Genomic DNA, 17240 nt, shown 5'->3' with positions numbered 1-17240 from the left:
CAATTTCCTTTGGGTCAAAACTCTTGCAATGGCAGGTAGACTATGTCAAGAGAATTTTCTGTAGAAGCTGGCCAAGGCCATGTTTATGAGAAGACTGAAATTGCAGCAGCAGCCGAATTGTTTGAGGGAATGCTGGAAGTTTGTGGACTGCGGCAGGTTTGAAGGGTTTAACTGGACACCTAGGAGGCCCCTTTGCATCAGCACACTAGTGGCAACAAATATCATAAAGTTTCCTACAACACCCAGTTCCGCATATGTCCATTTTATGTGATGTTGAAGTCTGAAATGAATTTATCTGGTTGTAAACAGATCTGATCGGACATAAATAAAATCAGACTTGATGCTGGGTGTTTAGTATTTGTTTATGTTGAGATGTGACTATCATTCCCGTGTTTATATAAATGTCTTGACATTGAAATCTATCAAAAATCAGACCATAGAAAATTCAGAAAATCAGAACTCATTGCTCACATGCAAAGTGTTTGACGGAATGTTGCAACAGTAGGATTCAGAAAATTACAGTGATTTATAGCTATTTCAAAAGTTGTTTTGAATTTAAGATTTGAGTGATTCCCAATTGGCTACAATATGTGGTTTGTATGCATTTTACATGTACTTCAATGACAACATATGCACTCAAACAACAAGTCAAAACTCAGAAAACAAAAATCAGACTCGCACACAAACTGTTTGACAAAATGACTATAGGTCAAATTTGAAAATTTAAGGGCAGAACTAGAATGGGTCATTTCAGTGGTATCAGAGCATAGTCATGCCATCTTGTGGGGTTTATGCATCCAGGTAGAAGAGAGATATACAGGTTTTATTTCTGCAAGAGAGCACAGGGTGTAATATTCCCACTATTTTTTTTTATTTTTTTTTTCAAAGCAATATCACAATCACACAAATAACCCGTTAGGGTTAGAATAATGAAATCTAAACAACTGGAAGGAACCCTCCACTTTCTGATCACCAAGAGCCCACATTGGGAGGGTGAGAGCATACGGTAGCAGGGGATCGTTAGAGATAAACTGCTGAACTGCTGAAATACAATAACGGGCAGCAAGCCAACCCCTTCCGCTTATCCAGCAAGAAAGCAAGGAACTTGGCGGTAAACCAGCCAAGAGAAAAACACTTCAAACACAAATCACTCTAACGCAATATTTCAGCGGGAGGACCGAATTACAAAACTACTCAACTCGACCACTTATGCAGCGAGAGGATCATTACAACCAATATCACTCAACCGCTTATGTAGCGGGAGGACTGAATTACAAAATATCAGATATAGGTGGCAAGCCAGCTTCTTCCAATTTTCAGCAGGATATGAAAATTACAATCCAAAATGGTTAGTAGTCCTACTACTTAACCTTACAATAGAGAGGAAAGAGAGAGTGGAAGCATATTGCTAAACACAAGAGATAATGATCATCAAACTAATTCAACACCAAAATAGTAGGCTGGAAATACATAACCAGCAACCCATAAACTCACTAAATTGCTCATATCTCCTTCAATTCACTTCAAATCACTCCCAAACCAACACTAGACAAGCAGCAACTAAGAAAAAACCAAAGAAGAGCTACCAAACACTCCAAAACACCCTACACGCAATCCAATGCACTCACCAAAACCCACGCCTAGCTAGGATATTTCAATTTGCAATATAAAATCTAAAACTCAAAATATTGTGCTGCAAACTTACAAGATATCTCGCCAATAGCAAAAAGAAGGTTTGAGCCAGTACCCAGAATGATCAGTCGCTCAGGCAGGGAGGTAGGATCGAAAACTTGCTTCAGCCACAAGGAAACCAACAACTCCAGAAAACACACTGCACTTCGAAAATACTGAAAATGTCACAAAATACACCACAAAGCTAGGTACTATATCTCAAGTACAAAACTCGTAACACTAGGGAGTCGTACTCCGAAGCTTCAAAGTTCATACGCCAATCCAGCAACATAACAATGCAATTTTTCAAGATAGCAAAATGAGAGCCCAAGGCTCATATTTTTAACTTCATGCTCCCCAAATTCAAATGCAAATGGCGCCCAAACTCAACTCAAACTCATTTCATTTCATTTCAAGTCTCCACCCAACATGGCACCCACTTCCTTTCTTCCTAGGCCAAGTTCGAACTTTACCTTTGGTGACATTTTTTGCAACATAAAAAATATAAAACATGAGATGTTTTATCCTTCCAAATTGCCACCACATATTATACCATTGACTTAGGAAAATAACACATTGATATCAGATAATTATTTTCCCCTACGTTATCCTCAAAACATTTAATCAATAAAAACAAATATTTAAATATTAACTTTAGAACAAGGAAATAATATTTAATAAAATCACTTATGACTCCCATACTGATCGTCAACAAAACTAGGATGAAGCGGAGTAAAGAAGACCATAGAACTGTTGCAGGATCAGGACCCTGTCCACTGCCAAAAATAGAAATGCTCCATACTGCCACTTACTAAAAATAGTAAGTCATGAATTACTCCTCCGAAAAGCATGATCTTCGCACCCAGTGACAGAGCATGGAAAGCTCAGTACGACAACATCATCCAAACGGCCAACCTTCTTGCTTCACCAACGTTTGAAACCCTAATTCTCCATTCCACATAGCCTACGGGTCTCTGGAATAGGCCAATGGACCACTGAAAGCACATCATTGAGAAGGGGACATTACATAGAGCCATCTAGATTTTGATATGGGTGACATTCCAGAGGGTAATTGGAGCCCTCCTAGGTAGGAAAGACGGAATCCCCCTGATCCTGATGAAATTATGAGGAACTTGGTTGATGCACAACCAAGAATTGTTCAGGCTCTTAACATACTGAATAACACTTTGGACAGAATGGAATTGGGACGTCACAGGGGTAGACGAGACAGTCACAGCCGGTCAGTATTAGCTGCAGGGAGTTGTGGTAGCAGTAGGACCCCTTCATCTCTAAGTAGTGCATCTATGTCACCCAGGCGTGACAGAGCTCAGACTAGGACAGCCAATAGACCCATGCTTCCTCAGTTCACTCCCAGAGATGAACCGCCATTGGCTGATCCATGGGATAATATAGCATTTTAGGATACAGTTAAGGCAGCCAGCGAAGAATGGGCATGTCTCCCGGCTCATGTTAGAGATGCTTTCCCACTACACCAGTATTGTATGCAGCGTAGAGAGAATATGAGGTTCCGCAATGATAGAGCTCCTAGACTGTATCAGTAGAACAATGAGTTAAATAGGGCTACCTGTAAGGTCACTATGACTACATTTGATGGTAGTGGCAAGATGAGTGCACGTGCTTGGGTGCATAAGTTAGATATCTACTTATCACTTAAGCCTATGCCAAAAGGGGAAGCTATTCAGTTTGTTGTTTTGCATCTCGAGGATTCAGAAAATTACAGTGATTTATAGCTATTTCAAAAGTTGTTTTGAATTTAAGATCCGAGTCATTCCCAGTTGGCTACAATATGTGGTTTGTATGCATTTAACATGTACTTTAATGACAACATATGCACTCAAACAATAAGTCAAAACTCAAAAAACAAAAATCAGACTCCCACACAAACTGTTTGACAAAATGCCTATAGGTCGAATTTGAAAATTTAAGGGCAGAACTAGAACGGGTCATTTTGGAGAAGATTCATCGAAATGCCAACTTGAACCCATTATCGACTTTAGTATCTCTATATGATGTAGTTCTCCTTGGCAAAGATAGTATCTTTATGCTATAGTACTTATGAGTTAATGCATATGCAAGGAGATCAATGGTGTGTTCATCTTGTTCCAACGATGATGAATGCATATGCAAGGAGATGCAAGGAGATGCAATGGTGTGTTCATCTTGTTCTAACGATGATGAATGATTTTTCCACAGTTCGGAATTTTTTTCTTTAGGGCCATTCTCTTTTTGTGCTATCATGGAGTCAATCTGTAATGTCCCCTTCTCCATGATGTGCTTTCAGTGGTCCATTGGCCTATCTCAGGGACCCATAAGCTATGTGGAATGAAGAATTAGGGTTTCAAATAGTGGTGCAGCATGAAATTACTATTTTTAGTAAGTTAGGGGTTGACTGTTTAGATGGTGCTATCTTACTGAGTTTTCCATGTTCTGTCACTAGGTGCGAAGATGATGTTTTTCGGAGCTATATTGCTTGACTTACTATTTTTAGTAAGTATCAGTTCAAGGGATTCTATTTATAGCAGGGTGGTTCAGAGATTCAATTCAGTTCGGTGGATGGTTCGACACTTCAGTCCTCAATTCATTTGGATTTTGAGCAGTATTTGGCTTGCAGGATGATTTATTAAATATTAACACTGCATTCTAAGGTTAATAATTAATTATATTATTTTGGACGACTTTGAGAAATAGAAGTTTATTTTATTCAAGTGATTTTATCATTTTTTCCTAAGTCAATGGCATAAGGGAAATCGAATTATTTCATGAGCATCACTTAATGTCTTGTTTGCAAGTTGTTATCATAGGCAAAGTTCAAACTTGCCTAAGGGAAGGGGATGCCATCCTTGAGGGACTTATTTTATATTTTTCAAATGTTAATTGGGCACCCTTGGGAGGTGTAATGAAGTGGCATAAAATTTGGATGTATTTGGGCGCATTTGCATTTGAATTTAGGGAGCAAAAAAGTTATAAATAAGAGCCTTGGGCTCTCATTTGGATCATCTAAAGAATTTGCATTGTTATGCTGCCGAAATGGAGAGCAAAACTGAGCTTCGAAGTTGAGGCTTCCTAGCTAGCACAGTTTCGTACTTGCAATATAGTACCTAGTTGGTAGGTGTGATTGAGAGTTGATTTTGGTGTGAGGATTTTCAGTTTTAGAGTTTTGGTGAGTTTTCTATGTTGCTGGTTTGGAGTGGCTGAAGAGGATTTCTGTTCACAACTCTCTGCTTGAGTGTCCGTTTCTTCTAGGTAGAGGCTTGTCGAAAGCATATTGGAGAGACAATCATTCCTCTGGAAGGGTGTTGGATTTGGTGTTGATTGGATTTTTTAAGAGCAAATCGAAATTCTCAGCTCGTCGTATCTTTCCTGGAGTGCCTTGGTTTGCACGCCATTTGTGTGTGGTTATTTTGGTGCTGGTTTGAACTCCTGGTTGGTTCGCCTTTGTCATAGCAGTTGTTCGCCTGATTTCGTGAGCATTTTGGAGCTGATTCAGAAGAGTTATGTGCATTTCTATGTTGCTGGCCCATTTCTAGAGATGTTGGTATTTATATCAGAATTGTTGTTTTTATGTTTTAGCCTGAAATCAGTTTTAGTCTATGATTGAATGTTGTAGTACTTCATTGTAATCATCTTGTATCATTCGTTAGTAGTACTAACCTCTTATTGAACTTTAAGTGCTCATTGTAATCCACACTGCATAAGTGGAAGAGGCTCGCTGGGCTGCCTTAGTGTTTGTAATTTCTTTGTACTTCTGTCCTCCCACTGAATAAGTGGTGGAGTGGTATTGTCCTCCCACTGAAATCTATAGTTGAGTGATAGTTTTTATGCATAAGTCCTCCCGCTGCATAAGCGGTAGAGTGATTTAGTTCTGGTTATGCTTTTGTTCCCTTGACTGGTTTACCGCCAAGTTCTTGATCTTCATCCCGTTGAAAAGTGGAAGGGGCTGGCTTGCCGCCCAGTATTGTACTTGCTTTATAATTTCCGATAGATCGGTGAGCTAACGAACCCCTTATCACCGTATGCTCTCACCTTCCCACATTGGGCTCTTGGTGATCAGAAAGTGGAAGGGTTACTTTCAGCAGTATTGAGATTATATTTTCTAACAAAACGGGTTATGTGTTTGTTTGTAATCCTTATTGCACTTAAAACAATTTTTTTTTATCTGGGATATTACACAATGGAGTCAATGCCATCATAGACTTCTCCCAAACATAGCCAATCTATATTAGTAAACTTGATCATACTCATGATAGGTTCGATGACTTGACCTTCTAATCCACACAAGCCACACAAGCCCACCAATCATCATCTAGGATCAATGACTTGACCTTCTAGTCCCTCTCTAAGTTTAAATTGCTTCCAAATACTCCATTGGTAGCTAATAACCATGGCACCCAATGCCTCCTGCACCTTCACAAGTCATCTCAAATGATCGTGTGTGATACAAATAGATTCTTAGCAACATAGGATCATGTAAAAAACAAATTAATAACACATTAAAATATAAGTAATCACAACATGAATTAAATTTACCTTCCAAAAATCTAAATTTGAGAAAGTCTTGAAAATTCCTTCTGTCATAAGGTGATTAGTCAAACATTTGGATCCCTTTACCCTTGTGGTACATACATTTCACCCACTCTATTTGAGTGCCAATTGCTTGCAATGTGCATCAAGGGAGTGTATGGTGCCTCATGTCCAAAAAATGTGCACATACCTTTCCTCAACCAAAGCACCTACAACACAACAATTTTTTGCATTGTCCGTGATGACTTGGACAACATTTTTAGGATCCACCATCTTTATGGACTCAATAAGGCTTTTAGAAATGAATTTTGCATCCTTAATTTGCCTCTCACAATCAACCGCCTTCAAAAACATTAAACCTTTGGGGGACACTGCAATAATATTTATTAAAGGTCGATTTTTGCAATCTTTCCATCCATCAATAATAATACACTCCTATTTAAATCCAAGAATCCCTAATTGGTTTGAGTGATGTCTCTACAAAAAGAATTCTTTTGCTAATAAGGTGGTGCACGTGTTTTCATACCCAAGACTTGTGAAACTAGAAGGTGCATGTTTACTAGTCGTTGTAGTATAGTCCTCATGTTTACCAATATTGCTTCCTTTGCCATCACAATCCTCCTGTGCCTAACCCAAACTTGTCTACAAAACACGTTTTTCAGTCTCAGCATCCACCAACTGCTACTCAATTGATATTGTCTCCCTAGCCAATTTGTCCTCGATAGCCACCCGTGTTGCTCTCCCGGCATCCAACTCCTGGGTACGCTAAACTAAGTCTCACGCGACTAGTGCCTCCAACCTGGTGGTCAGCTCCTCCCGAGCCCTCTGTGCATCCACCATGGCAACCTCACGTCCAACCGAGACATAGTCCGAGTTCCTCAAAGCGTACCAGTCATGCCTGGAGGTGGCCACAATCCGCTGGCACAAATACTAGGAGACACCTCAAATCCTCCATCATACTCCCCAAAGGCTAAAAACTGAACTGAATAACTCCCTGTTGTCGTACGACTGTGCGGACCTGCAATGCCTTCCCTCAAACTCTGTTTGTTCGCAACCTCCAAATCCGTCTCCCTCTATGGCTTATTTCTTCCCCGCCAATGCTTAGCTGCAGGCTTCTTTCTCTGCAGTACGAACAAGCAAGCACAACACTTCCCGTGGTATTTTGTAGCTCAAAAATAAACTGGGGGTTTGGGGGCAATGCCCCCAGCGGGGTCGAGGGGCAGCGCCCCCGCGGGGTCCTGGGGCAGCGCCCCCGCCGCCAACACCAATTTACAACCTTCAGATGCCCACAAAAGTCCATGGCGCGCATCATTTCTGTGATATTTTATGATGTCAAAACCCTTCTTTTCCAATCCGAATTTCCAGTGTCCTGGCTTCAAACTCCAGCGAATCATTGGTCGTCGTCGTTTTTTTTTGTTTTTTTTTTTGGCACTGTAATGTCACCGATGGCACCCTGGCCATACAACCTCCCTGTACTGTCAACAACAGCACTGGCACCTCCGATTGTGTGGCTGCTTGGTCTACCTGTGGCGGTCGTTGTGGCTGTGTGGCTCTTTTTTTTCTTTTTCCTTTTGCGGCTGCTACGCGTAACCCTTGTTGTGCGTGTTGATCGGGCCGTGCGGTGCGTCTTCCTCCTCCTCTATCCCTTGCTGTGCGGCGGTGTTCAGTGTTGTGCGGTGTGCGGCGTTTTAACCTTGCGCGGCGGTGTCTTCATGCAGCGCTTTATATTTTTCGCGGCCTTCGGTGGCTCCCACCGCACGGTGGTGTCAGCGTCGGTGGTTTCACCGCACGGTGGTGATTCCACTGCACGGTGGTGCCACCGTCGGTGGTTCCACCGCACGTCGGTGATTCCACCGCACGGTGGTGTCACCGTCGGTGGTTTCACTGCACGGTGGTGATTCCACCGCACGTCGGTGATTCCACTGCACGGTGGTGCCACCGTCGGTGGTTCCACCGCACGGTGGTTTCACCGCACGGTGGTCCCACCGTACGGTGGCCATTTTCCTCTCTTTCTTTTTTTTTAATTTTTTATTTTTTTTTGACCGTACGGTCCCCTGTCATACGACCGTACGTTATTTATTTATTTATTTTTCCCTCCTCTCCTAATTTAGATGTCTTAGAGAGTCGTCTGCTCGGGTCCCGTGTCTCTGGGATTGCCCTTCATCCTTCTCGGTTTTCCTCGCTCGAGAGTCTCCTGTTTTGGTCCTATACCTAGCGAGTCGCCTGCCCGGCCTCTCGAGTCCTCTTCCATCCCCTCGGGTCCCCCTCCGAACTCCCGGGTGTCCTTTCGGCCTCTCGGGTCCCCTACACGCTTCTCGTGGTAGGGTTTCCATTTGAACCTATTGGTGGCAAGTTTATTTTCCATGGCCATCCGAAGACCTGGAACCACAAATTCTACAGGGACCATGGTCTCCTTCCCGTACATAAGAAGAAGAAGAAGAATAAAGATTTTGAAGGTTGCGGCCTTCCACACAAGGTTCCAATCATTGCCGACACTCTTCGGATTATTTACGTCGCCAGGGTTTGGGGCGTCTCCCTTCCAATATTCTTTGTATTCTGGCAGGTACACCTCTGTTGGTTGCTCTGGTTCCTCTACTTCGAGCCTGTAGCTTTGGAACATTTCATAATCCTCCATTTGCTAGTGGAAGAGCCCGTTAGTCGAGCATACCTCATCTTCAGAACATCCCTCCAATTCTAGCACCCCTTCACTGTTCGGCTCCATCGCGTTCTTGCCCTTACTTTCATCGGGACCCCCTTCCCCTTTATTAGAGTCCTCCAAGTCGGAAGAGGCGAGCTCTTCGCCGACATTTTGGGTGTGTAGGTCAATGGTATATTTTCGCCCTCCCTTCTCCATGGAAAGTGTATTTTTCTTCCAGTTGTGGTTTACCCTTGCGTTGATCAACCACACTCTCCCCAGGATGGCGTCATAGCCTTTCTTCTTCGAGGGAATGACCACGAAATCTAACAAGAATGGTTGCGTACCAATTGTCACTTGCTGGGCCATCAACAGGCCGAGTGGCTTAATGCCATGTTGGTCCGCTCCCACCAGGTTGAATGTGGGTGGCCATAGGGTGGGCTTCCCCAGCCGCTTCCATGTTTCTTCTAGTAGTACATTCACCCCAGATCCACCGTCCACAATGGTGTCCTTCAGAATGGTCCCACGGATACCCATTTCTACCACAGCTGGGTGTCTACCACTGCTCACGGCTAGTAACATCGGGTCAGTCGAAGGGCTGACGAAAACCTCCACCTGTGGTGTACTCTTCGTAGTGGTGGCGGGAACCCCTACCTGTGGTGCACTCGACGATGCGGTGCTTTGCACATTGGTGAGGATGGCAGTCCTCAATTGTGGCATAGAGTCTAGAAGGTCTTTTACCTTTATCGGCACCTCTATCTGCAAGATTTGCTCAATGATGTTATTTTCCGCTTCCGTACGGAATGATGTACTCGCCACCTCGTTGTCCCGTCGTTCGGTCGTCATCTCACGTTCAATATTGGCCTTTGCCTCCCGTAATCTCTCCTTCTCCGTACGAGGGTCGGGATAAGTGGCTTTTTTCGTCTGGGCGCGGGTGATCGCCAGTACTTCTTTCTCACCAGTCTTTTCAGCCTTCTCAATGTTGAGGAGATTAACCCCTGCCTGCGGGCAATTTGCGTCCTCATGGTCGCCTGGCCCACACCAACGGCAGAGGTGCTGAGGGGTGGCTTCCTTCGTGCAATCACGGGCGAAGTGCCCCCACTGATTACAGGCCCTACATTGGATAATTGGCCGGCCCTTGGCGTCATACTGGAGACGGCTTCCGTTATTGTTCGTATTGTTATTATTACCTCTTCCTCGCCTGTTGTTTCGATAGCCGCCAGACGAGGCGTTGTTGCTCGCAGGCTGGGACGTGCCGGCTGACGCAGATGGTTCTGTAAAGAGAACCTGTTGGTTACGGGTCCTCATATTGTACGGACACTCCTTGGTAAGGTGTCCGGCAATCTGGCAAATATCACAAAATGCTTTTTTCGGACAAGACCCCTTGGTGTGTCCGTCGGTACGGCGGTCCGTGCACCATAACTCCCCTTCGTCGCCCTTGCTTGTGCTTCCTTTGGTTGCCTTTATCTCTCTCATCATTCGCTCCATATCTTTCTGGAGAGCCCGTACCTTCCGATTAGAGTCGTCATCACTGCTATCACTTTTGTCAGAAGAGGAATCATCCTCCGATGAGGATTTATTTTTCTTCTTCTTGGACGTCTTCTGTTCACTTTCTAAATCCATTGCCCTGTTATAGGCGTCGGAATATGAAGAGGGAGGTACTATCTTCATTTTTCATCTAAGGGATTTCTTTAGACCTTCCACGAACCACCGTTTTTTCAGTCCGTCTGCCGGCTGGTTCTCCATCTTTCCTAGCAGCTCTTTGAGCCGCCGGCTGTAGGTTCGAACAGTCTCGTCCTTTTTCTGTTTCGTGCCGTAGATTTCGGGTACGATCTCATTATCGTCTCTTAGGAGACGAAACTCTGCTTGAAATTCCTTCTTCAAGTCTGGCCATGTGCCAATTTTAGCCTTATCCGTATTTGAAAACCAGTCGATGGCTACGCCCCTCAGGGTTGCAGGAAACTGTGTTACCCACTCGTCCTCATCGGTAACACCATTCGCTCCCCAAATTGTTTCACAAGTGCGACAGTGGCGGACAAGGTCTTCTTTCCCATCCCCATGGAACTTTGGAAGTTTTTGTTTTTGTGCCATGCCTTGTCTTTTTACTACTGGTGGTTGTTGTCCTACTCCGGATGGGTCAGATCCTATAAGGGATGCTTGACCGCCGTGCCGCGGTGTCCCTCCAACACTCCTGGCAGCCCCGGTGTCTTCTCCCTCTCCTGCCTCCTTCCCACTCCTTGGAGTTTTCCTAGCCTCTGGTGTGTGTGGCAAGTCCCTCAACTCCCTCAACTGAGTTTTGGTACACTCTATCCTGCGGCGGGTTTCCGCAAGTAACTCCTCCCGACTCCGTGGGTGGCCGCTGGCCTCACCGTCCCCTTCGGAGCGTTCCTCCTCTCTTCGCTTATACCTCTGTCGCCTTTCCGCTTGCTGTTCAAGGATCAAGGCACGTTGGGCTACTGCACGTTCATCTATATATTGTTGCTTATTTTTGTCCTTATTCAGTGTATTGGGCATTAATTCCCAGACAGCTTTCTATATACTTAATGGCATAAAAAGTAGAACACTTTTATTCATTCATAATGTGGAAGACAAGTTTATGCCAACAATATGACATAATTATTACAATAAGTGTTCTTTATTCCGCCCCGTATGGCTCACGGTTCAAATGCCTCTGACCTGGCGCCATCTCGTTCTGCTTCCCGTTCCTCGTACTGTTGCAAAATTTGTTGGCGTCGCTCTTCCCGGGCAATCTCCTCCAGGCGAGCTTGTTGTGCTAACGATGCTTGTGCTAGCAATCGGGGAGATGGTTCATCAACCAATTTACCTCTAGTAGTATAGCGGTGAGTATTCCCGCCTGTCACGCGGGTGACCCGGGTTCGATCCCCGGCAGCGGCGCCAAATGTTTACCTCATTGGGTAAACAGGGAGAATACAGAAACTGAACAGCAATGCACAGTGCAAATACAAAAGAAGTGCCAGAATAAGCTTGCCATTAATGTCAAAAGATGTTCATATTATAATCTGTCGTCAACATTACATGTCCTCCAACACCCGGAGGTGGTACAATATATGACAGCCGAAGGGGTGCGACACAACCGTCGCGACTCCAACTATATACCCGTCGGCTAACTAACTTACCGCCGTAACTTATTATTACCGATGACAACATAAACATAATATAACAACATAACATAATGATTATTCCCGACAACAGTGCATTGTTAATTGTCACCACCATTTCTTGCTAATATGGTGATATCACCAAGTTGCAAGGAAGACCATTGGCATAAACACAATATGCAATTTCATCCTATTTAATGTCTCTTGTTTCATTTTGAAATGCCTTCACCAATGGGCCTCGTTTGCAAGGAGAGGGATTTTCTTCTTGGATAGAGGATGTCTCCAAGAATGGATGTTGGGAGACCATTATTGAATCTGTAGGTGTTTTTATTGACATTTTCCTTGCTATAAGATGAGATTTTAATTTTTCTATTTCACTCACAACATTAGCTTCTTCTTGTTTTTTAATGAATGCCATATTTTTTTTTTTGGTGACCCCTTCCCATTTTGACTTTCACATATTCTAATCCCATGACCACTTATAGCACATAAGTGAGCTTTCACTCGCTATACAAGCTCCTAAATTGACTTCACAAGCATTACAATTGTGTAGCCGACATAAAATGCCTATTGTTATGTTTTATAATATTTTTATGTGCCAATGTATTAATTACTTGTATTAAATGGGTTGTCAATCTTGGGTAGTTATGTGTCCATTGGTTGACGGTTGTGTTCCTCTTGGCAACCGTCGGGTCCTTTAAATATGTTGTGTGTTGCTAAGGAAGGTACTAGGATTGTATAGCCAGATCAATCGTAATCTTTAGCCGACCATCTTTGGTCTTCTAATTTGTAATAATTTCATGTGCGAATAAAGATATATTTTACTGTTGTGTCTAGTATGCATTGGAATAACCATAGAGATATGATATCAAGCAAATGGAACATACTTAATAATCTCTCTCCAAACTCCAAGAATCCATTTGCAATAAGAAAGAGAACATTACAAACAATATCTGGAACAAAGAGCACAAGGAAACTTGGAGGTAGGAACAAGATATTGAACAAGCCATGAGCATCCAATAGTTCATGGTTTGCAAGGATATCAGACAATTATGAGCACTCCCAAAGTTATAACCTTTTAGGATTTTTGCAACTTCCAGCATTTGATAAGGATATGGAGGATGAAAGAGGAATAAAATAGAGAAAAAATTTCAAGAGGGGGCCATTAGAAGAATTCTAAGATTAGTTATAGGTGATAGGTAGAAAGATGCCTAAAGCACCAAAAGGGGGCTTTGCCTCGACAAAATTTTGACATTGTTAGAATTTGTCCCAATATGTTCATTTATAACTTTGGAAGAGCTAGGTATGTTTTTTAAGTCAAAATTCTATTTTCAAAGTAATCTCAAATGAGGTTTTAGAACATAGAAAGGACATCAAGATTCTTACCATTTTTTCATCATAATTGAGTTGCTTGCAATTTAGTAATTTTTTAGATTCAAAAGCTTAAATCACCAAAGTTTTTAGAGTTCCATTATGATCAACACAGTTAAGACTCACCAAAATCAACTCTAGAGCCACTTCTCGAGAGATTTATGTTTTACATGTGCTAAAAAGAGTGTCCTATTATTTTTAGCCATCATCATTTCTAAATAGGGGAGCATATTCTAAATTAAACCATCTATAGCTTTACATTATTTTTGGTGTTTACCTTTTTTAGCCGAAAATTAGCTATTCATAGATCATTTATCTATAGATGCCTTGTCATGCAAAAGATGTGAGCATTACAAGATAAATATAATAATTTCAATCATCAGTTGAACAAACAAGCACATGTAATAGTAAAATTAATGGATAAGATTAATTTATAATAAAGCTTGAACTCATGCAAGCAATCAATTATTAGGACAGAAATTGACTTAGGTTAATTCATTTATTTTCATATATAGCTTTGAAAACAATATAAATAAGTGGTTTTTGCACTTAGATAACCAATGGTAATTTTCATGCTTGCATATTGCTAGAGTTTCTATTCATCAAGTATTCAATATTATTGTTATCTTAAATTAGTTATTTGCCTGATGGCATTTATTATGTCTATCTTGCTTATAAATGTTTATTGAAATACTTTTTATGTGTGCAAAAGGTTAAATTGTTTTGATGAATTTTAAAAAAATTGTACAGTAGGTCAGCTCAAAGGTTTAGCTTGTGCCTTTCTACTAAGTCCTACATTTAATTTAACCATAGAGGTCATGTTTATGCATGCTTTTGCAACTTTATGTTTATTTAATTGCTCAATCTCTATTTCTTGTTTAACGACACAAGTATGCAGTCGTAAGAATTTTTTAAAATAAAAAAGAATAAAGCTATTTGCTTAGTGTTAATAGGGTGTCTTAACATTTAACCCTAGGCAAAACCAAGATGATGTTTTATTCAGCATCAACATGAACCACCCCAAAAAACCATTGTAAAGATTGTAACTTGCAAGTACATATCATCCAATTTAAGGTTAATTTTTTATTCACAAGGAGCTTACCCTTATAATTCAAAGAGCAATTTAACTACACATTTGTTTCTTTTGTATTGCACTGAAATGTGCACATTAAAATGCTAACACAGAACCAATGTAAAAATACAACAAAAGTGGCAGTAAATTTATAAACCCACACCTAACCCTAAAGGATTACAAAACAAGACTTCGGCATATTTTATGATGGCAAAGTCAAAAGTTCTAACCAAAACTTTAAATAGGGCCAAGACACCTAAAAGTTTCACTTTGATCTAAGATATGGCAAATAAGTTTAGAAACTCCACCTTCTAACTTAAAATTACTGCCTTATAGAAACAACGAAAGGATAGTGATGAGTGCCCAAGTTAAGTGATTTAAAGAAAAAATGAATCATGTTTATCCTTCATTCCAATTCACCTCTATTAAGGAGAAAACAGATTTAAAGTACGAAGGAGGCTATTTTAGGTTATTTAAGGGTTTTAATTTTCTATTTGTAGTAGATGGAATTAAGGATGCTTTAAACTAGGGCTTTGTTAAGATTATTTTATTATTATTTGATCCCTTAAAGCTGCCCTTGATGAGCTTACAAATAAGTGTGTTGAACAAAAAGTTTATAACAATAAGAGTTGATGCCTAACTTATGCTTTAGAAAATGTTGTTCAGCATAAGTTATTGTTTTTCATGTTTTGTAATTCCATTAAGTAAATTGAGTTGAGAAACTTTGTCAAACTTTGAATTGATGTTTCTTATTCATTAAGTAGTGGCTTTGTATGCTACTTTATCAATTTATTTTCTACAATTTTGTGTTATTTGTCTATTTAACCATTCTTGCTAATATAGATACGCTGATCTCTAATTTACCTAGTAGAAAGTTGAGGCAGTTTTCTGTTAAAATATTTGTGTTGCAACCACACACGTGTTTCTTGTTTAGCCAATAAGAAGATGTATCTATTCGTGCTTCATAGTTCACCCTCCTTTAAAATCTAAATTTTTTGTCATAAGTCTTAACTATTTACAGTCTAGTGCTTGTTTCCAGGGCAAAGACAAAGCCAATTAGATATTTACATTTATGCAAAAACTCTCTTTAAAATCTTGTACCATATGCATATTTGTCAATTTTACTTATAGCTTTAGGTTTCGGGTTTAGTTAGATGTCAAAGAGCTTGTCCTTGGAATTTGATGAATGATTTTACCATACATTATCTTCTAATTTGGGTTGTCCTAAAACGGATAAATTAAATGCTAAGAAATTTAAGATAAAAGAAAGATTCAATCTTAGATACTATCACATGACAATTTTAGAAGCACATAATCAAAAACGTAAAAAACAATGAAAGCCTAAAACACTTAATATAATCTTCATTTTCAATCAATACCTAAATCACTAAATATAAAGCCCAACCCGTTATTGCATATCTGACAAAAATTCTAAATTGGGTTCATGGTAGTATTCGCACCAATTTACTTCCTACAATGACAAATATGTTACCTGAATATGAAAATTACCAAACAATATGTACTGATTGTCTCTCAATTTAAGCCAAAAGGGAGAGAAAATGCAGTTGTTGGATACAAAGAACAATTTTAATGAAACTAGTAAATGTAGAAATAAGAACAAAATTCAAATGTACAGACTGATGCTAAATTTACCTGGTAACCACTAGGTTTGGGATTCACAATATAGTCATCAAATTCACCATCTAATGGAGTCCAAAGGCTGCACAATACATATTTTCAGTTACAAATGATATACCAAAATGAAACAATGATGTTCCATAATACAAGAAGGATAGAAGAATGTAAGACAACAGCAAGTTTAGGATGATGTGTGTATGAGCACTATTTATCATACTTAGCTTAGAAAATACAACACTTCATTTTGACTATACAGTAAAATGTTTAGCACAAGATATTTCGTACTTTAGAAATGTATTAAATACAATACCTGTAGTATTGCAAGAGAGAATATCATGTTTTAAAAGAAAAAAGATGTAGAAACAAAATTCTTTCCCTTGAACCTATGTTTAAATTTGGTAACGATCATTCAAACAAGTAAATAGCAAAAGACCTTCCCTTAAAATTATGCTGATATAAAAAATTGAAGGTACCAATCTTCATGTACTTCACCTATGAACAACATTGAGAAGGCTATAGCAGCACTCAATAGCAGCAGCATGCATCTTCCCCCCTCCATCCCCAACTATGACACGCAATGCTCGGGCATCATAGATGTGCTCAATTGACACTCCTTTTCGTTTCATCTAACAAGAAAGGAAGGAAATGGGATGTTAATAGAAATATTATTGATTATATAGGCCATTTCAATCTGAGGATATTAACATTTAATTATTCCCTAGGTAAACTACTAATGCCCCATTTACAAGAAATTTTAAAAAATAAAGTTTTAACACTAATTAACAAAGAATAATTTATTAACCTTCCTAATTTCTATAAGAACCAGATAACCCAAAGGACATACAAGTTTACTACGAATCATAGAAAACAAAGATAATATACCATCTACATTTGAATGTTCTTGATCAGTAACATTCATAGTTATTTTGTAAACCATACTCTAATTTTTTGCAATATCCTTGATAACTACTGGGAATAGTACTATTGGTTTAGGAAATTTGCATGCCAAGTATAGCACAAAGACAACAACATTGACTAACCAACTATTGTATATAGTTGGACTAATACCATTACTTGTAAAAAGGAATTTAAGGAAATCATAGTAAATAAGAATTCAATGTGATGATTTAATATGGATCCAATCACTCCCTATCTTAAGAAGCATATGGCATAGCCAACCCCTTAGTGGAGA

General features: G+C 40.2%; 1 protein-coding gene across 1 annotated transcript in view; it reads right to left on the bottom strand.

The window, feature by feature from the left end:
* Window positions 1-17240, bottom strand: part of LOC131056066 (uncharacterized) — a 252670-nt gene that overhangs the window by 74098 nt on the left and 161332 nt on the right. Inside the window, exons 11-12 of the mRNA XM_057990398.2 lie at window positions 16541-16674; window positions 16064-16130 (exon numbers count right to left, since the gene is read on the bottom strand). Coding sequence (XP_057846381.1) covers window positions 16064-16130; window positions 16541-16674 — 201 coding nt within the window. The remainder of the gene's footprint in view (window positions 1-16063; window positions 16131-16540; window positions 16675-17240) is intronic.

The sequence above is a fragment of the Cryptomeria japonica genome, chromosome 2 (genome assembly GCF_030272615.1).
Source record: "Cryptomeria japonica chromosome 2, Sugi_1.0, whole genome shotgun sequence".
NCBI classification, from domain to species: domain Eukaryota; kingdom Viridiplantae; phylum Streptophyta; class Pinopsida; order Cupressales; family Cupressaceae; genus Cryptomeria; species Cryptomeria japonica.
This window is presented reverse-complemented; position numbering and strand designations above follow the sequence as displayed.